This window comes from Hakea prostrata, chromosome 7 (assembly GCF_041222555.1).
Source record: "Hakea prostrata isolate BN-2017 chromosome 7, UWA_Hpros_2, whole genome shotgun sequence".
NCBI classification, from domain to species: Eukaryota; Viridiplantae; Streptophyta; class Magnoliopsida; order Proteales; family Proteaceae; genus Hakea; species Hakea prostrata.
The window spans coordinates 11,524,106-11,551,287 of record NC_142606.1 but is presented as its reverse complement, the minus strand read 5'-3'; the positions used below and the strand labels follow the sequence as shown (position 1 = coordinate 11,551,287).

The 27,182-nt window shown below is 38.9% G+C and overlaps 1 protein-coding gene across 1 annotated transcript; it reads left to right on the top strand.

The window, feature by feature from the left end:
* Window positions 1–8,839: 8,839 nt before the first annotated feature.
* On the top strand, window positions 8,840–24,129 carry LOC149009771 (26S proteasome regulatory complex, non-ATPase subcomplex, Rpn2/Psmd1 subunit). Its single transcript, XM_089160497.1, is given in 15 exon segments — window positions 8,840–9,333; window positions 10,803–10,866; window positions 15,290–15,395; window positions 15,496–15,607; window positions 17,181–17,349; window positions 18,434–18,571; window positions 18,663–19,024; window positions 19,373–19,508; window positions 19,620–19,868; window positions 19,963–20,183; window positions 20,283–20,352; window positions 20,354–20,542; window positions 21,166–21,398; window positions 21,489–22,008; window positions 23,304–24,129. Coding segments are annotated over 15 exon segments (3,039 nt in total). The 5' UTR covers window positions 8,840–9,190; the 3' UTR covers window positions 23,631–24,129.
* The last annotated feature ends 3,053 nt before the right edge of the window (window positions 24,130–27,182 follow it).

Genomic DNA, 27,182 nt, shown 5'->3' with positions numbered 1-27,182 from the left:
CCCTAATGCGAGTTGATCTGTATAGATATGAGAGAATCAGGTGGAGCCTTGGAGGCTGGAATCACTGGATATGGATAGCATAGCATGAGATCTAGGGTTAATTTCCTCCTCCAGCAGCTTCATCACCAGCATCAGCGTCTTCTCCACAGAAAACCCAGCCTCCGACTCCGGCGCTCCGGCCTCTCCTCTAACCACTTCATCCTCTTTGCCTCTTTCATTGCAGAGAAGGGAAGAGAGAAGGAGAAAACGAGAAAGTGAGAATTGAGAAACTCAAAAACAGAGAGTCGAATCATCGATCACGAATTAAGGAATGAGTCTTCCATTTATCGCTCGACTTTTGGCGACATTTCGCCCAAGTCGCCATGTCGCCAGGGTCCGACATGGCGACACGGGCCGACATGCCAAACCTTGGAAAGATGTAGCTAACTGTAGTATGTCAGTGATTAAGTGAGTGATTTTCCAGTTGTGTTGGGACATCGGGTCTTGTAAGGAGAGCATCGGCGCTTGTTTATCACTTTCCACACATACTTGAGACAAATTGAATTCACGTGCAAGAGCAAGATCTCTTCTAATGGCAAGAGCTTCCGATATAAGAGAGTTTTGACAACCCGTGCCTTAGCGAAAAGCAAAAACCATTTGATGGGTATGATCCCATGTCACTCCGCCAATGCCATATCTATGCGTTTCAGTGAAATAGGATCCATCCACATTGAGTTTGAAGTGTCCTGGCATCGGGGGTTCCCACCTGATTAGCTTTGATGGTTTTAGGGTTTGCATTGGTGGGGAGGGAGGAGAGAATTCAACCATAGCTTGTTGGAGTCGTTGTAGGGCTTCCTTGATTTTTGGTTCTTGAGTTGAATGGGTGGTATGATTATAATAGCCCTACAAACTCCAAAATGCTATAAGGATGTGAATGGCTTGTTGATTGGAGGTGGAGGTTGAGGTAGACTTGGAGACAAGTGTTTGCAATTGTGAACTGGATGATTGGGTTATATCCCCCTGAACCAGGTGCAATGTATGCCATAATTGAAGGGTAAAAGGACAAGAGGTAAAGAGGTGTTGTGCCGATGCACTGGGATGACCACAAGTGTTGCACTGAGGGGGTACATTGCACCCACACTCCAGCAATAGATCTGTTGTGGGTAACTTGCCATGGATAGCCTTCCATAAGAAAATCCGAGGTGGAAGAGGGATATGCCACAAATGTAGCCAATTGAAGGCAGAAATCGGGGTGGGGGAGGTGGATGCCAGACAGTAAGCCAAACTCATAGTGAACATACCTGTGGAATGGAGCTTCCAAATGAGAAATATGCTGTCAGTTGGAATGGGAGAGGAATACCAAGGATCTTTGTTGCCACCTCCGAAGGCCACTAAGCGAAAACTTTGTCCCTATCCCATGAAGCGGTCTCTGATTGAATAAATTCAAACATGTTCATGGAAGATTGGGCTGCTGAATAACATCCAATATCCTGTGGGTTGTCGGGGATCCAATTTGGGTTCCAAGGGCTCGCCTGAAAACCATCTCCAATTTGAAGAAAGAGACCTTGACGCAAGAGATCCCTTGCTTTAATCATCGATTTCCATCCCCATGAGGCCGTTGGGGTTGTCGTAGCTTCCAAAAAGGAACAATGCTTGAAGTATTTATGTTTAATCAATCGTCCCATAAGGAGTTCATGGGGTTGAGGAGCTCCTATGCCTTCCGAGTCAGAAGGGCGAGGTTAAAATCCGCGGTTTTCCTGAGGTTAAGACCGCCAGCTCGGGTAGAGCTACAAATTGTGTCCCACGAGACAGTGTGAATATGCCGTTGGGTTCCATTTGCCCAAAATAAATCTCAAAATAGTTTGTCAAGTGTGTTTGTGACTAAGACCGAAAGTAGGAAACAAGACATAAAATGCATTGTAGAGAGTGTTGATTAAATGAGTACCTTTTTCCCTGCATAAGAGAGATGTTTGGCCCGCCAGTGTTGAAGTTTGGTGTTTACTCTATTGAGGAGGCTGTCACAATGCTTCTTTTTGAGCTTGCCAGGGATTAGGGCAATCCCCCAAGATAAATGTCAAGTTTCGTGATGGGTTTGATGTGGAAGTGAGTTGAGAGAGATATCTTTAGTTCCGATGAGGTGCTTGGGCTGTAATGAGCTCTGGTTTTTTGGATATTCAATTGTTGTCCTGAGTGAGAGTAGTATTCCTTAAGATTCTATGAAAAATTCGGGCTTTGGCATTGGTGGCTTGGCCAAACATAATCAAATTGTCAGCAAAAACTAAATGTGAAATGCGCTCCTCACCTTGCAAAAGCTGGATGCCTCGTAGCTTTTTTGTTTGCATGGCCAAATCGAGATGAGAAGTCAAGATTCCCGCACATAGAACAAATAAATAAGATGATAAAGGGTCACCTTGATGCAAACCCCTTTGTTTATTTATGTTTCAAGCTTCTTACTATGCCTTCCTTGTCTTTATGTTACTTTGTTCAAAAAACGAAGATTAGATTAAGCTCATTCTATAATTGAGAATGATAATTGATATAAAAAATAATAATAATAATAATAAATAAATAAATAAATAAAACCTAAGCTATTGAAGTCAGTTACTTATTTTCGTTCTATGATCGACCTAAAGTATCATCTTTTTTGTTCCATGCAAACAATCCTTGAAGAGACATCACTGAAGACATGTACTTTTACAATGTTTGTTTTAGGATCTTGCTAGTGATAGTTTATTGTCTTCTTGCCTCTTAGTATTTATTCTATTTTACAGCCGCTCAGAAAACTATATGAGACCCATAATTAAAATTTCTTCCAGCAATTTGTTGCCCCCTCTTTCCTTGTTTCTCTTCCTCCAAAGATTATAAAGTGTTACCAATAGGGGTTGGTCCAAGTGGTAAGCAGCTTGGTTCGCTTAAGCAAAGTTTCGGTATCAAATCCTTGTGGAGGCAAAAAATCCCCGCTAGGAGACTCACCCACCACAGCCAGGTGTGCGACGTGGTCGAACACCGCGGGGGTTGGCCAAGGTTGCCCCTCTTCCTTGTTTCTCTTCCTCCAAAGATTATAAAGTGTTACCAACGGGTTGGTCCAAGTGGTAGCACTTGGTTCGGCAAGGTTCGTATCAAATCCTTGTGGAGGCAAAAACCCCCTTGGGAGACTCACCCACCAGGTCGAACACCGGTTTATAAACCGGGGTTGGCAAACCAAAAAAAAAAAAAAAAAAAAGATTATAAAGTGTTGAAATTTTTTTTAAATTACCTAAAATTCATGTTTTGCATAAAAACATGCCAAACACATTTTTTTAATAATAATAATTATAATTAAATATTTTGCCAATTGGCTACCTAACGTTTTCTTCTTTTATTTTGATCCAAAAATGATTTATTGTATTGATTTGTAAGAAATTTGTAAAAATAAAAAATGAAAAGCATGCCAAAGAGAGCCTTAGGGCAAGATAATCCATGTTAATCTAAACATAAATTGAAGAATCAAAAAGAAAACATGCAAGGTTTGGTCAATGCAGGGTTGATCCACTCATAAGACTTATACTTTTTTTTTTTTTTTTGGTTGCCACCCGGGTGGTTCGCCCGCCATCCGGGGGTGAGTCTCCCAGCGGGGATTTTTTGCATCCACAAGGATTCGATCCCGGAACCTTGCTTAAGCGAACTTAACTGCTTACCACTTGGACCAACTCCCGTTGGTTTAAGACTCATACTTTTTAGTAAAGGGATCGTTGGTTCAACATTGCAAACAGCAATGTGTAATATCCCCATCCACTATATATAAAAATTTTCTTATTCCTCAGCGAGAAAAAAAATAAGAACAAAAAAGGACAAAGTTTGATAAATGAACCTCTGTCTCTTGAGCTTGGTGAGAGCTCGACGGGGTTATAATGAGAGAGTTTTTTCGAAACAATAAAATTCATTGCAAAAGAATAGTTCGTACACACATTGGGATTTTCATTTGCAGCAGTAGCTGCTGGCTGCTGCCAACAGTGGTGATCGCGCCATATGATCAAAATAAAATCAAACGGTTGAGAATCACATGGCAAGGATTCACTTGCAATTATTATTTTTTATTTTTACATTTTAAGGATTTAAGTTTTACTAATTTACATAATCACACCCCTCCTTTTACCCGACTTCAAATTTTCCAAACCCTGTCCCTCTTTGTTGTTTGACTAAATCTAAGGGACCGTGGATCCTACCTTATGTTCATTCCATTAGTAGTTTCTGTGTTCTTCGCTAATTCTCTCTCCCTGGATTAGCTCCTATAAATTGGGGTTCATCCCTTTTGTTTGCAACTTTTATTCGCTGATCTTGTTTTCTTCTCCACATCTCTGATGAGGATTTAGATCATTGTGAACTCCATTATCAGTCTTTCTTCGAATTCTTCAAGTTTTCCGTTTCTTTCTGATCATGGCTATGAGCTATGGTTCTTTCCCTTCTGTCGTGTTGGTTAGATTGGGAAGATCGTCGACTTGTACGCTTATTCCAGAGAATCTAGGTTTTCTGTATGATTCTATTGGTGGTGAATGAAGCGTGGAAGATGTTAATCTCCTCTCTTCAAGACATAGAAGTGGCTAGAACACCAGACATCAACGAATGGTTATAACTCATTAATGCTTAAATCAATCCGATCTTCAAGAAAGAGAGATGCAAGATGAAGGCTGTAAGGAGGAGAGATATGAGAAAGCTAAGAGAGTGGTGAGATAATAGATGATGTAAAAGGGATCGATACAAGGCCATGAGAAATGCAATGGCATGTACTGTATCTTCACAATGATAGAAACATAAAACTAACTAGGCCATTCTAGCTCTACCGAAACCTTAGGAACTCAATGCTTGGTAGATCATTCAAGAAAAGGCAAAGAAAAATGGTTGGATTCCGGAAAAAATAGCTAGAAATTGAAAGACGAAGGAGAAGATTTGGAAAAGAAAAAAAGTGGCAGTTGAATCATATATAGTCAAAAACCAAAGAGGGACAGGGAAGATGATGGCTGGAGGATTAGATGGCCGGAGTATTAGGGGAAGGTGGAGGTGTCGGAGGAGCCCGTTTGGAAAATTGAGCGATTTAGGATTTGGAGTAGGGTAAAAAGAGGGGTGTGATTTTGTAAATTAGTATAATTAAAACCTTTAAATGTAAAAATAAAAATAATAATTCCAAGTGAACCCTTACCAATTGATTCTCAACCGTTTGATCTTATTTTGATTATGTGGCGCGATCACCACTGTTGACAGCAGCCAGCAGCGGCTGCTGCAAATAAAAATCTCACACATTGTCATTTGCATTACACAATTACACAAGCCATGAATTGGATAATGGCTACTCAAACGAGAGTCTCATCAAGAGGGCCAACCTTGACATAGAATCCACCATTGAATTAATCGATTTAAGAACCCAAAAAAAAATCGCATTGTTTGAACGATCACTTGAGCTCCAAAATATTTTTCTAAATTAACAAACGCAATTGTAGAAATAGGAGAAATTGCAAGCACCATATTCAATAACTCCAAACACTCCATCACCGGCAACCCAAGATGAACCCTTATCCTTCCCACTGCGAATGGGGCTGGCCGAGATGCCCCGCCGGTGGGTATGCCCCCGTGGACGCGCGGTGATCATCTCTGTCTTGCGGCCGTCCCGTGTCTCGTGTTGTCTTGTGTTAGGGCGTAATTCGTTTCTTTTCCTTGTTACTTTCTTTTTGGTATGTCCTTCTCTTCGGCCGCGATGCCTGCGGGTGTCGTCTTCCGGGCGGGCCTTGTCCCTCCTGGTGGCTTGCTTCCTTTTCCCCCCCCCCTCCCCGCCCCCCTTTTGATGTGATTCTCCATCCCAAAAAAAAAAAAAAAAACACTCCATCACCACTAATTATGCCAATATTTATTTTACACAAACTCCATACCTGATCTAAGAGCAAGGGATTCAGCCACTAATGGTGATCTACAAAGGACTTCACTTGAAAATGCTACTAACACCTTGCCCTCTTCATTTCTAGCCATCCATCCAATCCCACCTTTGTTGCCATCTTCCACCCAAGCCCCATCACAATTTAGCTTCACTAAATATTTCTTAAGTGGGCACCAAACACTTTTGTTGCTCTCCGAATCCCTTTGGTCATGGATAAAAGAAGAGTACTTTCCCAAAAACATAGCCACAACCATAAATTCCTCAAAAGCTTGGTTTGTTAATTTAGGGGATCAAATAGTTTAATGAGATAGTTTAACACAACAAAATCAGTACTAGCACCCCTATCGTAGCATGATCTCACAACCGAAGTCTCAAATCAGCACGATCAACCATATTGTAGTTTCCATACATCAAGAAATAAGAAATCATAGGAATGAGAAAAGAGAACCACATAACTTGCCATTACATAAATGATGATGAAGAAAACCCACAAAAAGCCCTAATACAATTTGACCCCAAAATGAACCGTAATTAACATAGGAGGGAAGAAGAGCACCACAAAGCTTGCTGTTGGGTAAGTGAGGATGAAGCAAACCCACAAAAAGCCCTAATACAATTTGACCCCAAAATGAACCATAATTAACATAGGAGGGAAAAAATAGAACCACAGAGCTTGCCGTTGCATAAGTGAGGATGAAGAAAACCCACAAAAAGCCCTAATACAATTTGACCCCAAAGTGAACCGTAATTAATACATACAACCCTTGCCCAACCCATGGTTTGGTGGCAGATTAATATAGTCAAGACTTACGAGTGAATGCCAAACAATCAATATTATATGACATATGAGAGGGCAATTACATTTTAGGCTCTTTCAACCAAATTTTAATGTTCCTCCTCTTGAACCTTGCCACACCAAGCCGGGACCAATCTCACCTTAATTGTCTTGGTGACCAATCTCACCTTAATTGTCATTATCTATGCTTGATTAGCATGAATTGGTCTTGGTTTTATCTTTGCCCTAGCAAATCTAATATAACAAATTAATTATTTGAACATAAATTAAAGTACGGACATAATAACGTTAACCCTTACATAATGTAACATTTTGGCCTATACCAACAAAATAAAAATATAATGTGACATTTTGGCAATTATTCATTTATCAATTGATTAATTCCTCAACAAAGGGTATAATAAACACTTCCCACCATTTAAGGTATCATCCTTTAATTAATAATTGAAATGGTTATAAATATTTTTTAAATACATTATGCGGTATAGAAATCAATATACAGATCTTGATGTTTTAGGTTTTCTCTTGAAAAAAAACTGTATTTTAAAGTTGTACTTAAATGTTTATAAATTAGGATGTACCATAAAAAATTAAAAAATTCTAAATTGGTTTGTTTGTTGAAAAAATTTTTGCTTTGTTGGAGAAAAAACGGGGGGTGTTTTTTTTTTATCGTGTGCAATATATAGCTAGTATACCTATACGTATTGTAACAGTTTTGAGTTAAACTTGTTTTGTGTTTGTAATCGTTGAAAAGTAGCTAGAGTAGTTTAATTGAATTTTTTTTTATCCCTGAACACCTCGCCCAAGAGTTACAATTTATGACTTTAAAATTTTGGCTTTAAAATATAAACCAATTTATTTAGGCATTTGATTCTAAAACACCATAGTTTAATCAAAATTTAGATCCTATTTACAACAAGTTGGGAAACACTCACATGCTTGTATAAAATTTTGGCCCTCCCTTACTCACCTATTAGGGCCAAAATCTTTAATTGAAGCCCTAGCATTAGCTTAATGCAGTCAAAGCCACTAGGGTTAAAACTTGGTACCGAACTTGAAACCTATCCTATAAAATCATATTGCATCGAACTGTTTCAAAAAACTATGTGGTGCTGTTTCTAATTTGGTACAATGAGATATTGGCTTTAGGTGCATAAAGATGGTCTATCTTTTATCGTACCATTTTTGTACCATACTGTATGATTTTGGTAATTTGTATTGCTTTCGTACATTTTACATACCTATCATATTCATACCGCTTCTCAACAATTGGTGTACTATCTTCATATTGAAACAGTGTGCTCATGTTCGTATTGAAACATTACTGTGCTCATGTTCGTATTGATTTATTGTATCGAAATGTATTGTTTCATACCAAACTGATATCTAATCAACATGGACGGACCTACATTGGCTAGTCAGATGGTAGTCATGATTTTGATCTTGAACACTCGTTGCATCTCTTAGTTTAAAGCAATGAGTAGTCAAGATTTCAAATCTCGATTGCGTTTTGACCATTCAACAATCACAATACCGTAAATGCACAAGACTACATAAGTTTTTCAAAGAATGTGACAAAACTCAACACAAGCTTGTCTCTTCCTGTGATACCTCTTATCTGCAAATCAAGGCTTGAGATTTAATGGGAGCATAGATTTTCATCATTGCCTTTTTCATATTAACATTGCTATAATACATCCTTTATGGCCCACAAGGCAGATTAATCTGATTTATCTTATTTTAATAATATCATCTTACCCACCCCCTCCCCCCCCCCCCAAAAAAAAAAATTGCTCGTTTTTCATTTCTTAATTATAATATATATATATATATATATATATATATATATATATATATATATAAATAATATAATGTATATAATATAATATAATACATAAATTGATTCCAAGTAAAGTAAGTATCTAATGGTAATTCTTTTTGGGTGAAATTAAACAGTAATTGAGTAAGATAAAATATTCCAACCAAATGTTTATTAGTGGGAGAGCAGGAGATTTGTATATTCTACTAATCGCCACCGATAATGATTCCAATCCAACAGTGCTGACTTTACATGGAAACTAACGTAAACGAGCTTTATTTCGAAATTTACCAATAAGGGTAACGTTAGAATGTTTCGCACCCGCACAGAGAAAGAGAAAGCAACACTAAAGTGGGGTTGCTGGATCTGCAAGAAACCCCAAATCTGAAAGAATCGTCTTTTTCTTCTTCCTCCATTCGGTGTTTTAGTTTATAGTCTTACTGGAAGTCTCTTCTTTCTCTCTGGTTTTTCCCCTTATTCGTCGGTTCAGGAACCCCAGAGATCGAGTAAAGAGGAAAACTGAAGGTGTTTAGGGTTTACTAATCATTAGATTTCTCTATTTGGAATCTAAAACGGTAGTGTTATTGGTATTAGCTTACAAAAATAAGCTTAAGGAGAAAAGAACGAAACCCTAAAAAAAAAGACGGTGAAGTAGAAGGGAGAAAGAAAGACTGCTCAAGATTGTTTTGCTATGGCGACGATGGTGAGTTCTGCAAGTGGGCTCTTGGCGATGTTGAACGAGACGCACCCAATGTTGAAGCTCCATGCTCTCTCCAATCTCAACACATTCGTTGATTACTTCTGGCCGGAGATTTCCACCAGCGTTCCCATCATGTACGTTCTGATTTCCCCGTCTTCTTAATATATGCTTGAGTTTGGCTCGTTCTGGATCTCCTCGTGGCTGGAAAATTCCGGTTTTTCCCCCAATCTCTATTTCTGTTGAAAGTATAATTCAGCATTTGTTAATTGCTCTTGTTACTTTCTCTCGGGCGTTTCGGTATTGGGGAAAAGAACGAAAGGTCAAAGAATGTTAGTGATTTTGCTAGAATGAAAACGACTTCGTTGGGCTTTTTTTAGGGTTTTCCAGGAATTTACGGACTACAATTGTTTTATTTCTGTCTGGCTAATTGAAAATTTTCCAGTACTGCTGTGCGAAATATGAAGTTTCTATTGATCTTGCTCTGTTGCTGCTTAGATTTTTATTTTAGAGTTGACCGTGTTCTCTGTCGCATGGCTGGTCCATCATTTTCTGAGAGTCGAAGACTGTATCTACTTCTTGAGTATTCTTCATGGTATTTCTTTGCCACGATTATAGAGTTAAATCCATTCTGATTCCAAGAGGGCTTTGGAAATATTTGGAGTGACCACCAAGTAATTGAAAATTTTGGAGTGGGTAGCACAACCAATATTTATTATTACAGAGTTAGATGGATATATTCTTGTATGCGATGGTGTCCATGTGTCTTCTGTACCTGGTTTTTAGGTTTAGCTAAACTTTATTGAAGGATGTTGCTGACTGATTTAGATTCCTTAGATAATCAAAAGAATGTTTGGTTTTTGGTTAAAGGCTATTGCTACCAGTATTTGGGGATGGGTGGCGGCCTATGACCATGGTTACCTTTTGGCACTATTTCTCTCTTAATTTAGTCTTAAATTTCACCGTGTGTATATGTAAGTGCCATATCGATGAGCTCAACTAAAATAGGCTAAATTTAAATTCTGCCTGAAGGCATAAAATTCAGCTTAAAGGATTATTTTTCAATTTAAAAAAATATATTCTTGGTAGTAACAACTAACAAGTTCTAGTGACCTGTGGTGGAGAGTTGGCATCAATTAATGTTTTTTTATATCCAAATTATTTCAATTTCCATTTCAGCTTATAAGATACAATTATATCTGGTGAGTGAGAAATCTAGATTGGTTGGAGGGTTTTGGTTCAAGCAGAACTTTTAACCATCGCAATTGAATGTTGCTCTTCGTCTGTTTTATTGTACACATCAATTATGTAATGCTATGATGAATATTTTTATTTATTTATTTCCCCTCTGTAGTATTTTAGTGTAGAAGCTTTTATATTTATTAACTTGAATAAAAGAATGTTTTTGCCTTTTGTTTAACTTAGCAAGCAGTGGAAAATTAATTTCAACAACATACTATTTTATTTAATACATAGGCTCATGCTAATGACTACTGCTCTAGTTTTGTTTATGTGCTGAAACTAGTTATGACATTCTAAATTTATCAGCACGGTTTGTTTTATTGTTTAGAGGAGAAAGCAGTTACTAATTCTGCTTTATGTGCAGTGAAAGTCTGTACGAGGATGAAGGGTTTACACAAAGACCACTGGCAGCTTTGCTTGTTTCTAAGGTACACTATGTGCTTCTGATCTCCCTTTCTTCTTTTCATTTTTTTAGAGAATCATTAGGTCATTACTCAAGTCTTTCTGTCTTTTCTGTTTATGTATCTATAACCATTACTCAGTGCAATTTTAAACTTGGAATGTTCTCTATATAGATATTAGATTTTGACACCAACAAATTCAATGTGTACACATGATCAATGAAGGAGGCAGTCATATCTATTTGGGAGCACTTTGGGTTTTTATTTTCAAATCAGTTTGATGATGTCAACTTAAATTGTGTAGAAAGCAAGATGGTTTGTGTGACTATTTCAGATATTTTGCTAATGGGATGTCAGATGTGTATGCTGAGGTTTTTAAGCTGCCGTTTACATGGTAATCGATACAGGATAACTGTTATACATTTTGGTGCTAGCTTCTTGTCTTAAAAATTTCTACTATGTAATAATTTGAATTCATTCCCCCGTTGTTAACTTGGTAACATCTAATTTCTTGAATACTGACACTTGTAGAACCTTGCTTTATGAATTCTTTCTGGGTGCATCTATGCCTTTTTGTATCCATTTAAAATACCTTGGTAACTTCTATATACGTTGAGTAGCAATATCTTGCTCTATGAATCTTTGAGAAGGGATCTATGTCTTTTTTATTGCTTTTGACATCATATGGGTTGTGAACCTCACCTCCCCCCCCCCCCCAAAAAAAAAAAAAAAAAAAAAAAAGGAGAGGCTGTTATGTACTCTAGTTATACAACATCTCTATTCATACGTCTCACATCTCAACTAAGCTATACTCTTTCCTTTTCAGTCATACGAGTTCCTTCAGTATTCTTTCTTGTAGGATCTTCTTTTAATCGTGATTTATCTCCTTTTCCAGGGTACTGTTAAATCAATATCTTTTTGGCTTTCCCTTTAGAGCTTGGGTTGTAGATTCATGAGTTTCATGATTCTTTGTTGGTGACTTTCAAATATTCTAGTTGACTTATTCTGATCTACTTACTTATTGTCATCTAACATAACTGAGGTGGTATTCCTTATAACCATGATCTAATTGTGGGCCTTTGGTACTTCACTTCCTCTGCACTTGTCACATCCTTGGACCAGTGATCAGCAATTTGTTCTTTCAAGTTAAGAGCTGTCAAGTGTAATTGGAGAGCTTTTCTCTTATATTCTTCTACATGTACAGAAGTTCCCTAGTTATTGTATCTGTGTTTTCTTTTCTTTTCTTCTTCTTCTTCTTTTTTTTTTCTTCTTTTGGTGGGGGTGTTATGGTGGTTGTGGTTGAGGCAGATCCATGACTATATTTTGATCATCTAAATTATTGTTGTGAGTCATCCCCTTTCTAGCTGATAACATTTTTCCGTGCTTAAAAGAATGAAAAACCCAAAGTTTTATGAGTCTACTGCCTTTAAGCCTTATAAAAGGGGGGGGGGGGTCCTGCCTGGTGAAGGGTTGATGTGGCATGCCAAAGCAAATTCTGGAGATCTTCTGCAGTGGTTACATTTATAATTCCCTTATCAATGTAATCAACCATTGTACTTCTGTTTATGTTAGGACTTCAATACCACTCGTTTTAAAAAAAATAAAAATGTATGCGTTCATAGCCTTATTGGCACTAGGGCTGCAACAGGGCCGGGCTTTTGCAATCCCAAGCCCAGCCCTATTTTCTAATCTTAGTCCATTCCCACCCTAACCCTAATTCAGGACCAAAGATTATTGTCCCTGACCCTAAGCCCTATAGGGCCAAACCAAGCCCATTCCCACCCTGATTGGCCATGTCCTTGACCCTATCTCTGGCCCTAGTCCTGGCCCTGGTTGACCTTATACTTGGCCTTGCTGGCCCTCTTGTGTCCTAATTCATTGAGATCAAGAATCAGGGACAAAATTAGTGCCAAAATCAGGGCCAAGGTCAGGGCCAAAAATCAAGGACGGGTTGGGACAGGCCCGACGGGCCAAAAAGTAATCTCAGGCCTGCCCTTGGCCCTAGGTAGGGCCAGAATATTTTGGCCCTAACCTGCCCTCAGGGCCAAAATCTGGAGCCCAAGCCCTATTCAGGCTCAGGGCGGCCTTAGGCTGTCAGGGCCAAACTTGCACCCCTACTTACTGCCACTTTGCATGCATCATATGGATTTGGATGAATGTTTGAACATTTTTCCTGTGCTGCAAACTGTTCTGCCATGATCTTAAGATCATCTCAAGGTAGCAGACTAGCTGTCTTTCTATTCTGTGAGAATTACCAAGTTCTGCCTTTTAATAGAAGTGGACTTCCTCTTTTTTTTTTTTTTGGGGGGGGGGGTGAATTAGATGGACTTCCCTTATCCCTTATTCTTAGTCTGAGTGTAACTTAAAACTGTTGAATTTTAAAGGATCCTCCCATTAGTCTAACTTGTTAAATGCGGAATCTGTATCACTTGCCAATCAGAAGAGTGTAATAGGGCTCAACTTACTAAAACAGGACGTAGTTAAACATACACAATGTAACTAAAAAACTAGAAATCTGATGGTCTTTAAGGTCAATCAACGACAATGAAGACCTCAATTTTATCCAGTTCAACAGGGTGGCTACATGGATCCCATAGAGATCATAGCAAAATAGACAAGAGGAGTAACGGTGGTTGGTTTAAGTATAAGAGAAGATAAGTGGAGATGAAGTCAAATTCAGCATCCTAGGAATATGAACATCCTTACGCATGGGGTTAGCAAATGTATATCTTGAACCAGGGAAACCAGGTGGAGATCAGGTGCAGCAGTGATCAATACAACAAGGATGAACAAGATCACTAATGTAAGTGGAGCATTTTCCTCCCCTGCCCTTTCCCTCTATTACATTTGAAAGAAAGAACATGGAAAAGGTAAGAGGAATTAGAAGGGGATATAGAAGGAAGGGGGATGGGGGTCTGCATCAGCAGCTAGCGTGTTGCAATATGTTGAGTGGCAAATTGGGTTATGGTATTCATGTACTTAAAGGGATTTCTTTCATATTGGCCATAACATATTGGGGTTAGGTTTGACGTTGTTCCCATTTTACTTCATCCAGTCAACTTATCTTAGGCTACACAAGTTACTGTAACCTGAAGCTTTAAGCGGCTGCATGGGTGATCCAGGATTGGATGGTATTAATTGACTAACAGATTGAAACGGGTCAGTTATTGGTTAATTTCTTTGGTTGTCGTTTGAATAACTGAATCAATAACTGAGCTAAGCTATTTTTGGACTAAGCATGACTTCACCATTCAATGGTTTTCACTTGGAAATAATGGAAGATTCAGGTTTAGTGATTCGCTAGTTATTGTTAGAACAGAGAGGCATGTGGTTTTACTCTCATTTATTGGGATAGTGATTCCCCCGGACTTCTTATTCTTCTGGGAGCACTCTTGAGCAATTTACTGCCTGATAGTCTTGGCATTGGAGGGGCTGTGAAGGATCTTATGCATATTAGGCTGCATGTCGCATTATAACTTGGTTACTTGCTATCTGGAATGGTTCCCTTTTCCTAAGGGCCTGTTTGGTTACTTGAGTCTAAGATTTCAAAACTCTAGAGATTTCAAAAATCTAGAGATTTCAAATCTATAGACTTCAAATCTTTGGAGTCATGGTTCATAAAATTAACTGTTTGGTTAGCCTGAATCTTTGGAATGAAATTGGTAAATTTATCCTAAAAAAATATTTATTGAGTTATGGTTCAAATGTTTAAGCTTTTATAGTAGTGGTGAAATCTAGCTCATACCCATAAATCTAGAGATTCATGTTTTTAGTGTAAAAAGGTGAATCTCTAGATTTCATGAATCCAGGGATTCACACAACCAAACGGGTAAAAATCTCTGGATTCATGTAACCAAACAGGCCCTAAATGATTTAGGGATCTGCTGGATCAATGGTGCCGAGAGTATGGCTGTTGGACTTCCCAGCCACTTAATCCTAACCCTAATCTGTTTCCTGCATCGCTGTTTGCATGCTTTACCTTGTTACCTAAAGTACCTCATCTGCCCAATGAAATAAATAGTAACCAGTGGCTTATTTCCTTGGTCTAAAGCTGATGAGATTATCTGATGTCTTCATTCATTGAGTCTGTGACATCTTGTGTCATGGTTCACAAAGGTATCAGTGCAATCATTGGGTTACTTGTGTGCATGACAATGCTGCCTTATATCTTATGTAGACACATAAAATCCTTATTTTTTTTAAATTTTTTATTAACGTGAAATAGTTGGTGCTCTGAAGATGGTTAATGATGATATATGGCTGTCTGGAACTTGCATGCAGAGATCATGAATGCAGGACTATTTTCTCTTATATTGGGATGTTTGGGAAGAATTTTTTTACAAATGTTCGGAAAGTCGTTGACGTTGATGTGCTTAGTTACTTCAAAATATTCTCAAACCTTAGCTATCATGGTCTTTGTTTTGTTTTTATTTACATTGTTTCTCCACAGGTATTTTACTACCTTGGTGAGCTCAATGACTCGCTATCGTATGCCCTAGGAGCTGGACCACTGTTTGATGTTTCGGAAGATTCTGATTATGTCCATACGCTTCTTGGTAGGTAACTGTATTTTGAATTTTAACTAAATGTATGCTTTCGGCTGTTTTTGGTTTATTTTATGTGGTAACAAGGGTTTTTTATTCTTCTCCCCCACAGCTAAAGCTATCGATGAATATGCAAGTATCAAATCTAAAGCAGCAGATTCATGTGTAGATGCGGAAAAGCTGGATCCTAGATTGGAGACCATTGTTGAAAGGATGCTTGACAAGTATGTGGCTCTTGTCTCTTATTCTTTAGATGTTAGGGCTACACTTTGCATCAAAAGAAAAAAGAATAGGGCCTCTTTGTTTCACAAACTCCCACCATGTAACTACTTACTACCCATACAGAAAGCACAAAAGTCCAACTTGGACCAAGTCTATCATTTGGGCTAAGCCTTAAAGTTGAGTTGGATTGTTGGCTTGACTTTGGGCTAGGCCTTCATTCAATAATACTTAGTAAAGTACTTATCAGGCCTATTTGATAGTGGGCTATGACTTGGACCAGCTAGATGCTTTGCATCAGAATTTCTAGGGTTTTTATGGAGAAGGTTCAGCAGGCCTGGGGGACAGTTTGATCATAATATAGATGAATTTTGATGGAAGGACAGCTGTCAAATTTGGGGGACTTTTTTGGGGTTTAATGGAAAACCGAAAAATAAACAGAAAGGGTTTACTCACTGAGTTGCAGTCCTTCAATGGCGGAAGAGGCTTTAGCCTGGAACTTGATGATGATCCTAGATGGTAGAGATATTCTTCAACCTTTTTGGATGGAAGGCTATGTAGAACCTCTTGGCCTTCTCACCGTTGAGAAGTCAACTGGTCCAATCAATCCCACCAGACTAAGCAGAAAAATTCTCTCACTGTGGATTAAAGAAGCAGCACCAGCAGCTGGCAGTTTGCTTTGAGAAATAAAATTGATTAAATGATGGGATCTTATTGCCGACTACATAAACTTATGTCCTAATCAAAACGACTAAAAGACAGAATAAACACGGCTTGTTGAAAATTGCTGGAGTTGTGGTTAGTCTACTTACAAAAAGGAACTAGGTACTATAAAAGTATAAATTAAATTGAGTCAAGCCTTGAACCCGGTGGAACCAAAATGAACATTAGTAAAAAGCTCTACAAAGAGTCGTCGAGAAATTCTTAGTCAACCTGGACACCAATTTGTAGGCCATAAGAGCGGCCTGTTCCAAAATAAATTCATGGGGATCAAAGGCCAGTACATGTATTTTCAACCCTAGACTAATTCCTAAGAAAATGATGGTGGTGAATCTGTATCAGAACCCGGGAGCTAATGTGCATTTGGCTGATGTGCCAAGGACTACCTTCAGGCTTGAAGCCTTAGACTTGCTTATATGGATATAGTCTACTTCTAGACGACAGAAACTGCCAGGGAGGTTTAAAACCTTAACACTTGGTGATATGGATTTAGTTTACTTATAGAAAATAGAACAAACATTAATTGTGACTTCTGTCTCGTAGAGGGATGTTTCCTTCTTATGTAAGCAACCTTGAAAATAGCTCATTCTTTATCTGAAAAATAGAACTTATTTACATTTCATGTCGGCCCCAATTCCCTTGTATGTGGTTATGGCATGGGAGCTGTAATAAAAAACTCAAAAACAACTTGGCCAATATAATTCATTGGGAATCAAAATTGAGCCTAACTTAGTGAACTGCTTGATCCAAAAAACGTTACTAAACCCAAATCTGAAAATCATTCTTCTTTCTTTGATATATAGTACTGCAACTGCTTAACAGTAGAACTGCTTGCATGCTTACTCCTTGCTTCTTTAGGTGCATCTCTGATGGGAAATATCAACAAGCTATGGGGACTGCTATTGAGTGCCGAAGATTGGATAAACTTGAGGAAGCAATTGTTAGGAGTGATAATGTCCATGGATCTCTTTCTTATTGTATTAATATCTCCCATTCCTACGTTAATCTCAGAGAATATCGTCGTGAGGTAATATGACCTTCTCAGCATCATTAATTTTCACATTATGTGATGGTGGTTTCTGTACTTTTTGTATCATTTGTGTGATGGGGTTGTCTTTGTTATTAGAGTCAGGTTAAGAAAGTCACTAGTTTGGATATGCATTCAATATTTGTGTGACACATACTGGCCTATATTTTCATCTGTGCAAAATGCTTTTAGTATCTGTCTCTTTGCAGGACATTATCTTTTCCTGTGTGTACACAATTTGATTGCTACAGTATAAGAAAGTAAGTGTGCTATTTTCAGTGATGAACTGGATTGTTAGAACAACTGCAAGTAGAGGCCAAGGGATAGTTAACGGGATGAAGCTAGTGTGCTTCAATGTTTTGTTGTTTTTAATAGAGGTTGTTTCAGTGAATGTTTGCGAGTCTAGTTTGGTTAATTGTGCATATAGTATTGTTGAGTGTCAGGACCCTAGGATGAGGCCATGTGGAGGAGAGAGAGAGAGAGATTAGGGTTAGTTGAGGGGTAATAAATAGAGGGACAATTGAGTGGAGAGGGATCGAATGTTTTATGAGTGATTTTGGGCAGCCGTAGGCTGAGGGTCACCTCTGGGTGTGGGGGTGACTGGCACCATTAAACCAGTACTATCTTGTTAATTTTTTGCATTTTTGTATTGATTTTGGGAGGTATTAGTAGGGTTTTATCAATTTGCAAAAGGAATGTTTTTAAAATAAAACTTAGATGCTTTCCAAAATGGATTTTATTAGAAATGTTAGAATTGGTTCACCACTGGTGACTTGAGGGGGAGAGAGTATTGGATGTGGATCAGAGGGGAACAAAGGGCTCCTGGGCACATGACCTTTTTCTGGAATCCAGGGTAACAGCCTCTCCTGTGAAGCCAGGGTAAGTCTTTTACAATTGCTCCTCTGAGACCCTCGTTCACTTGGATGCTCTTGACTGCTATACGTTCATGAATTTGAGAGAAAAAATGTGTTTTTCTCCGAGGTTTTGTTGCATCTTCGGTGTCTTGTTTTGGAGCTCCTCATAGGGGTTGATGATAGTTTGCTCGTTATGTTTTGTTCTGATCCAATGCATTTTCTGCTTACAGGTTCTGCAGCTTCTTGTTAATATATATCAAAAGTTGCCTTCCCCTGATTACTTGAGCATATGCCAGTGTTTAATGTTCCTGGATAAACCTGAAGAAGTTGCAGGAATACTGGAAAAACTTCTACGATCTGAAAATAAGGTATACATATATATGCTGTTAGTCTTCTCTGTTTTGTAATTTTCCCCCGGTAATACGAATTACAGCAATGCAATTAAATATGGTTTTGCAGGATGATGCTTTGCTCGCCTTTCAGATTGCATTTGATCTTGTAGAGAATGAGCATCAAGCTTTTCTGTTGAATGTTAGGGACCGTCTTTCCAGCCCCAAATCACGATCTTCAGTGGCTGCACCAGGTGGATCAAGCGAACCAGTTTCTGCTCAAACTGGAGATGCTACGGCTGGCAATGAAAATCTCACAAGTGGGTCAGATGATGTTCCAATGACAGATGGAGCCCGTGCTTCCAGTGAGGACATATGTGAGATGGATCCTAAGGAGTCGATTTATGCTGAAAGGCTGGCAAAGATCAAGGGGATCTTATCTGGGGAGACATCAATTCAGTTGACTTTGCAATTTCTATATAGCCACAACAAGTGAGGCCATCATCATACAATGCTTACAAAGGGAAACTCATAGTGGTTGAATGTTTTGCCTACTTAGTTATTATAAGTAATGTCACTAGAAAAGGAAAAAGAAAATAGATCCAGTCACACTGTCTGGATTGCACTCATGAGGAAATTCTGAAATAAAATAATCAGTTTGCTGCATTGCTGATCCGTATTTTTTGATTCATGTCTTTTTCCGTTTTGGGTGTGGCTTTTCAAGCTTGCGAGTGTTTAGTCTGGTGTCCAGAGGAACAATTCCACTGAAGTTTCTTCTGAATCTTGGAATTTGGCTTTATAAGGTGCTTAAGTTCTGTTGATTGTCCCTTTGATGTATAGGTCGGATCTTCTGATACTGAAGACAATAAAGCAATCAGTTGAGATGAGGAATAGTGTCTGTCACAGTGCAACAATCTATGCTAATGCTATTATGCATGCAGGAACGACTGTGGATACATTTCTCAGGGAAAACCTGGTGGGCTATAGATTTTCAGTTGAATTGCTTATTCTTCCTTTGATGTTTGTTTTGACTGGGTATATAATTCCAAGTGGCTGTATATGCTAATTGAGTTCAGTGGCATGGCAGGACTGGCTAAGCAGAGCAACAAACTGGGCTAAATTCAGTGCCACTGCCGGGCTTGGTGTTATTCATAGAGGTCATTTGCAGCAAGGGAGGTCACTGATGGCACCTTACTTGCCACAGACTGGGGCTGCTGGTGGCGGGAGTCCATACTCAGAAGGTGGTGCCCTTTATGCCCTTGGTTTGATCCATGCCAACCATGGTGAGGGTATCAAACAATTCCTTCGTGACAGCCTCCGCAGTACGAATGTTGAGGTGCTTATTACTGGATTCAATGTGGTTTTTAATCCAATTAGTGGTCATGTATACATGAACTAGACACTACATTTGAATGTTCAATATGTTGCAGGTTATTCAGCATGGAGCATGCTTGGGTCTTGGTTTGGCAGCTTTAGGAACTGCCGATGAAGAGATTTATGATGATGTCAAAAACGTCCTTTACACTGACAGTGCAGTGGCTGGTGAAGCTGCAGGCATCAGTATGGGTCTGCTAATGGTTGGAACAGCGAGTGAAAAAGCCAGTGAAATGCTTGCTTATGCACATGAAACTCAGCATGAGAAAATAATCAGGTGAAGTTCAGCTGGAAGTCAAATAAATTTCTTTTTGTTGCTCTTGTTGTACTTTTTTATTTTTGGATCTGATCATCTAAAATTCGTAATATGGTGCAGGGGTTTGGCTCTTGGAATTGCTCTTACAGTGTATGGCAGGGAAGAAGAAGCGGATACATTGATTGAGCAGAATGACTCGGGATCAAGATCCAATTTTGCGTTATGGTGGTATGTACGCATTGGCACTGGCTTATAGAGGAACAGCAAACAACAAGGCCATTCGTCAATTACTGCACTTTGCAGTATCAGATGTAAGCGATGATGTAAGGAGGACAGCTGTGCTAGCGCTTGGCTTTGTGCTTTACTCTGAACCTGAACAGGTTGTTATTTCCTAATCCTTTTCGGCATTGTTGTTGCTCAATCTTTGAATAAATCCTTGCATGTTCTTGATCTTCAGGTTAGCTCCTGGGGAGGTCTGGATTTTATTTGAGCAAAATAGTGAAATTGTTTAAGCACAATTGAAGACAGGTAGTTAGCTTAAAAGAAGAATGGACCGCCAGTAGTCATGTGGAGTCTTTTTCTTGCCTTCTTTCCCCCCTTTTTTTTGGGGATTGGGGGTGGGAATTTATTTTGGTTGGGAGACGGGCTGGGGGAGGTTTGTTGACATATGGACTTCATTAACTGAAAAGAGGCTGGTCAGTTTATTGTTGGCTTCGGATCTTGTGAATGCAACTGCTTTAATGTTTTAATTCATGCTCTCTGCTGAATGAGTTGCTTGCTTTCTTGACCAATGAATACAGATCCTAGGTTCAGCCTTTTCTTTATATGGTTATTTGTTGTTTTCTTTCTCTCTCGTTTTTATCTTTCATGTGGGTGTAACAACTGTTTACATTTAAACCACCTTGTTAGAAAATTTTGCTTGAATACATTTCTCATTTGGGAAGAAATTAACTTGCTTGAATATGGATTACTCATGCAATTGGTCGTGCTATTGGATCTGCAGACTCCTCGTATTGTATCCCTGCTTTCTGAGTCTTACAATCCACATGTTCGATATGGTGCGGCTCTGGCGGTGGGCATTTCTTGTGCTGGTACTGGTTTAGGTGAAGCTATATCTTTGCTGGAGCCTCTTACATCAGATGTTGTGGATTTCGTTCGTCAGGGGGCACTTATTGCAATGGCCATGGTCATGGTTCAGACGAGTGAAGCAAGTGATTCTCGTGTTGGAACATTTAGGTACTTCTTTTTGGGGTTGTATTTGTACTGATTTATTTCTAAGCTTTTGTGTTATGCTTTTAGCTGTAATCTGGTTGGTTCATATTTTAGGCGGCAGCTGGAGAAAATAATTCTTGATAAGCACGAGGATACCATGAGCAAGATGGGAGCTATTCTGGCTTCAGGAATCCTTGATGCGGGTGGAAGGAATGTGACAATCAGGCTGCTGTCCAAGACAAAGCACGATAAAATTACTGCAGTTGTTGGACTTGCTGTCTTCAGTCAGTTTTGGTATTGGTATCCTCTTATCTATTTCATAAGCCTCTCGTTCTCAAGCACTGCATTTATTGGGCTGAACTCAGATTTGAAAGTTCCGAGGTTTGAGTTTTTATCACATGCGAAACCTTCTCTATTTGAGTATCCCCGACCAACTACTCTGCCCACTACGACGTCTGCGGTGAAACTCCCTACTGCTGTTTTGTCGACCTCTGCAAAAGCTAAGGCTAGGGCTAAAAAGGAGGCAGAGCAGAAGGCGGTTGCTGAAAAACCATCTGGCGAGGAATCTACGTCCATTGGCTCTAATGTGGGGAAAGGAAAACAATCTAGTGAGAAGGATGGTGACTCCATGCAGGTATGTGGTTTCTCTTGTTGTTTGCTTTGTTCCTGGGAGGTGTGGTTATATAAAATCGATTTTTTGCAAAAGTTCTGCTTGTTTGACTATAGCCTTTGTATTTTCACAGTAGTGGGGTGGAGGACGTGTTTAGTTTAGGCTTTATATCAAGTATGATCTCAAAATGGAGTTTGAGGATCCATGAAGTCAAATCCATTTAGTTTGGATAAAGTCTGAGTTGGCTGTCGACATTTAGGTCCTTGGCCTGTTAGCAATCACCCTATAAATTTGTTCAAACCTGTTCTGGTGTGTACCCTCTTATACCTTCCAACTTTGGTCTTAGTTGAGTGGGTAGGGCAGTTTCTGAGGGCACTAATTCCTGTTCCTTGGTTCAGAAAGCTGGTGAGATGGAACCTGTTTTATCTCTTCTGCCCTTTGTCAAAAGCTGCAGATTGTTATAAAGGTATTCTAGACCTATGGAGTCTTTAGTATAGATGAGGAGATGAACCCCTGGTTTGATATGTATGCACATATGCTCTGGTTGTGATTAGCAGATTTATGGCTAGGATGCAGTGAGGGGCCTTTTAGGTTTAAATAACCATTATCTTTAAGTGGCCCACCAGCTGTAATCTTTTAAATGAGTTTTCTTTTGGGGCAAAACTCCAACACTGCGACCTTTCACTATGTTTTTGGTTTGGTATTCATGTCTGGAGACTATGCGGTAGAGTCCAAGCTCATTGCAGCAGTCAATTGGCAGCTCCTTACTAGTAGTAGTGGTGGTGGTAAATATGACTTCAGGGCTTCATTAATACATAAAACTGTTTCACTGGATTTAAAATCACGTATCAAGCAGTCCCTGCTAATGAGATTTACTTGCCCAACGAGAAGGGAGACTACCAGTGGGGGCCTATACACATGGACTGGCTCACAGTAGTTTTAGTCTGCTTGAAGCTACTGATAGATGCCAAACATGAAAGTTAACTCCCTAGTGAGATTATTTCTGTATCATGCATTGTCCCAAGTGTGCACTTGCTGCATGCTTGGTCACGTGTCCAAGTCCTACAAACATGGGTAAGGCGGCACACGTATGACCCTTCCAAGGCTGTGCTAAACATGGGGCCCTGTTCATTGGGTAGGATACTCTTTTTAATGGTTTCCTTCTTTTGCTGCTCTTTCCTTTTAATGGTTAGATTCGGATAAATAATAAATAATTTATTGGGACTGCCTTGTTTCAACTTCAGCCGTTGGCAGCATGGAATCTGGTTTGCATACCATTTTAGTCTTGTAAGATCTCATTTAGTCACTTGTGCTTGCAGGTTGATAACTTGTCAGAGAAGAAGCCAGAATCTGAATCATCATTTGAACTTTTAACAAATCCTGCTCGGGTCGTCCCTGCACAAGAGAAATTTATAAAATTCTTGGAGGAAAGCAGATATGTGCCCGTGAATATGGCCCCCTCAGGATTTGTTCTATTGAAGGACTTGCGGCCAAATGAGCCAGAGGTACTCTCTCTAACAGATACTCCATCATCAATGGCTTCCTCTGCAGGGGCGTCGACTACTGGTCAACAGGGATCTGCATCTGCTGCTATGGCTGTTGATGAGGAGCCTCAACCACCTCAGCCGTTCGAGTACACTTCATGATCGCCACCTTTTGTCAAGTTTACTTGGAAAGTGAAGCTTGTTATTTACTAGAAAAGAAAAGTGTGATGCTTTATGCGGACAATGGAGACGAGGGATTCACTCAATGCCAGGCAGGGTGCCGTGCCCTCACCGCGATCAAGTTTTATCAGGCAATCTCTTAAGCTTCTCCTGCTACAGTCGATTTCTCCTCAGTTGATTTGTTTAATTTATGTGTCGGGGGGAAACAGGACAATGAATCTGAAATTCTGCCCGTGTAACTGAGAAATCATTTATTTCCAAAAGCTTTGATATTGAACGAGGACAAAGGTGCCTGATTTAAGAATAGCAGCCTTCTATTTTTGTAGCATGCACTGTTGTTTGAGCGAGGTAACAACTTGCTGAGCCCTGGATTTGCCAATCATCAGGTTTTGAAACCCAGATGGGCAACAGATGATTTTGTATTTGCTGCTATGTTGGTGTTTATTTCTTTGATGCCAAATTCCAATTGGCTCAGTCTGCATCATTGTTGTCAAGCACAGCTTAGGTGTTTTCTTGGGGTGTCTTGGTTTATTTTTGTTTATTTATTTATTTGGCCCAAACAAGGGGTGGGTAGAACATCAAATTCATAGGTGTTTTATTCTTCTTACTCTCAAATTAATTTTTTAAAAGAAAAGCATTACAGGGGTGGGTCTTGGCAAAATGTAGCAAATTAGTTTTGAGGGAAAGAATTTGGTCTTATCTTTGGTGGTTTTGCTGCCCAAACAAACTTGACCCAGTCACAACCCACAAACAAATGCCAATTTTTTTTTTTTTTTTTTGTAGAATAAACAAAATTTCCAACTTGATTTAAAGCTTCTATCACAGCCACACAATGATGTTGAATGGTAGTCCACCAGGATAATGTCTCCTTCACTGGTACTCCTACAATAATCAAGTGCCATAAAACATTTTCAGCTTCGGATGAATCTAAATTTTCTAGAAATTTTTCTACAAGGCAGTATATTTATCATGCATAGTTGATGATTATCTACAAAATTAGTTTAGTGGAGAAGCATCCACTAGAGGATAGCAGAGGTTGACAAGAATCTCTTTCAAAGGACGGGTGATGCTATGGATTGCAGAGACAACAATAGGGTTTCCATAAACCCTATCAATTCTCCCATGGGTTTCGTATTAAACCCTTGATCTTCCCATTGGATCCATACAATTAAAATAAACAATGGGGAGGAACAAAGAACCGTGGGAACAATATTGATATTGGCTTCTTTAGGTTGGAAATGTGTATGAATTTCACCTACTTTGTGATCCATAGTTGAGGGAACCCAAGAGGAGGTATCACGACCATTCCCCACCTTCCTAGTTATCATACCTTCAAAATAAGGTAAAGTCTTTCGTAAGCTATTCCAGGAATTAGAGCTGGATTTTTTTAACCTACCTTAGTGTCAAAGAGAGTAGTTTTGGGAAAATACTTAGCCTTGAGGCATTTAGCCCAGATAGAATTAGGCTCATTAAGAAGTCTCCATCCTTGACTGGTTCCATTTTCTTAAAGTCTAAATCACCTTTATCCTTTGGAAAAGAACATTTGTCCCAAGCAATAAGAGTGATGTGCTTATCTGAGTCAGTATTTTCCAACCAAATTATTGGCACAACGAGTCCATTTTCTTGCAAAGCAGTTTGTGGAGTAATGTATATTGCATATGATAAATGGGAAAAGCCTGAAGCATAGATGGTAATAATACAAGGACAAAGATTTGGCCTTTCCAACCAGCTAACTTAGATTTCTTTTCCGACAACATATGCTCAAAATTTGTTGTTTTGGCTCTCAAATGTAGCAGCGTGGACCCTAGGTAAGTAGCATTAATGTTCATCTCCTAGATACCCAAAGATTCTTACGAGTTTAATTCTGCAGGAATTGGACACATTCTTGCTAAAGAAGACTTTACTTTTCTTAAGTCTAAGCAATTTTCAGTAAAACTACCTAAAATGTCCAAGAAAGTAACAAACATCCTCAGCAGTTGCTTGACAAAACAAGAAAATATCATCAAGAAAATATCATCAGTATAGAATAGATGAGAGATTTCAGGGGTAGAGCGAGCAATCTTGTTGCCCCTTAAAGCATCCTCCTTTCTAAAGGAGGCAAGTAATTGTGACAAGATCTCCATGATGAACAGAAGAGGTAGGGGCTGATGGAGCACCCTTGTCTAAGGCCCTCGAGAACCCGAGAACCAACTATAGGGTGCACCATTCAACTCCACAGAGAAAGAGAATGTAGTGATAACGCGTTTAACAAGATTACACCATTTAGAATCAAACCCGAGACGGTGAAAAACTTTCAAGAGAATATTCCATTCAACTCTTTCATAGAGTTTAGCCAAGTCTAGTTTAAGGGCCACAGGCTCTATTACTTTCCTTATAATTTTTCTTCTTAGGCGCTGCTATTTTCTTCTCTTACAGGATGAAAAGCTCTTACTTCGGCTGCAACTTTCTGAGTAGGAATTTGAAGAGACAAAGAAAAATGTTAGATGTTAAGAGGGGCAGAGGAGAATTTTGCTTTTGCTGTTAACTCATTCTTTTGCTGTTCACACTAGATCTAGAAATCACCCAAAAATCCAGATCCAATTCTTGATGTGTTTACAGGCTACATGAGAAAGGGAAATGCCTTTGCAATTTCCCCATATCAAGAAAAATTCAACAAGATAAATAAAGAAAGCAAAATGGATAAGAAGGTTTGGACTAGAAAATCCTCCTATATAATTAAATTTGATCCCATTATTTTCGATTATCTACTGTTTCTTTTCGTTTAAAATTTAATGAGCTTGACTGGAAAATGAGGGGTAAAATTGAAAAATTGAAAGATACAAGGCAAGGGTTTTTCGACCAAAATAAAATCTTCAAGTGCATACATTAGCTTTGAATCATTTGATCAATTAAAACCAGTAATATGGTTAATAAACTGTGTCACGACCTTAGTTCTTGACTAAGTCAACCGTGCTGCACTTAGCACTTATATTAAGTCAATAAAAAAATCCAACTAAATAGAGTAGAAGAAAGCTTAGAGCTCAAAGAGAATCTTAAGAAAATTTGTATTGATCACTTGTTTGATGGCATTGCACAAATGAATCCATTCCCTATTTATAGATGAGGTAAGATATAATGAATGACTATGATTATGTACAAGTGTCTATAATCTAATGGTTAGGAATATCCTAGTAGATCTAGATATTTCTAAGCATATTTATAGAAACAACATATTTTCTAGTTGTAAGATTCCTCTAGAATCTCCCTTCTTTCTAGAATGTAGGTTTAAGTTTAGCCTATTAATAACTTTTGCTAAGTTGGGCTAGGTCATGTGTGACCCATAACAAATTGGGTCATGTCATGATAAATCAGGTTGTGTCATGTGGCTCTGGATCTCTTCTTACCTCTCAGTAAAATTTTGGAGGAGAGGGACTTTGCTTTAGTGTTGCGCAATAAATGCGCAGACAGTTCAGTGACACATTCATAGCCATTAGATCAAAATTGATCTCGACCATTGAGAAATTAACGATCTAGATTTTGATCTTGATTGAAATA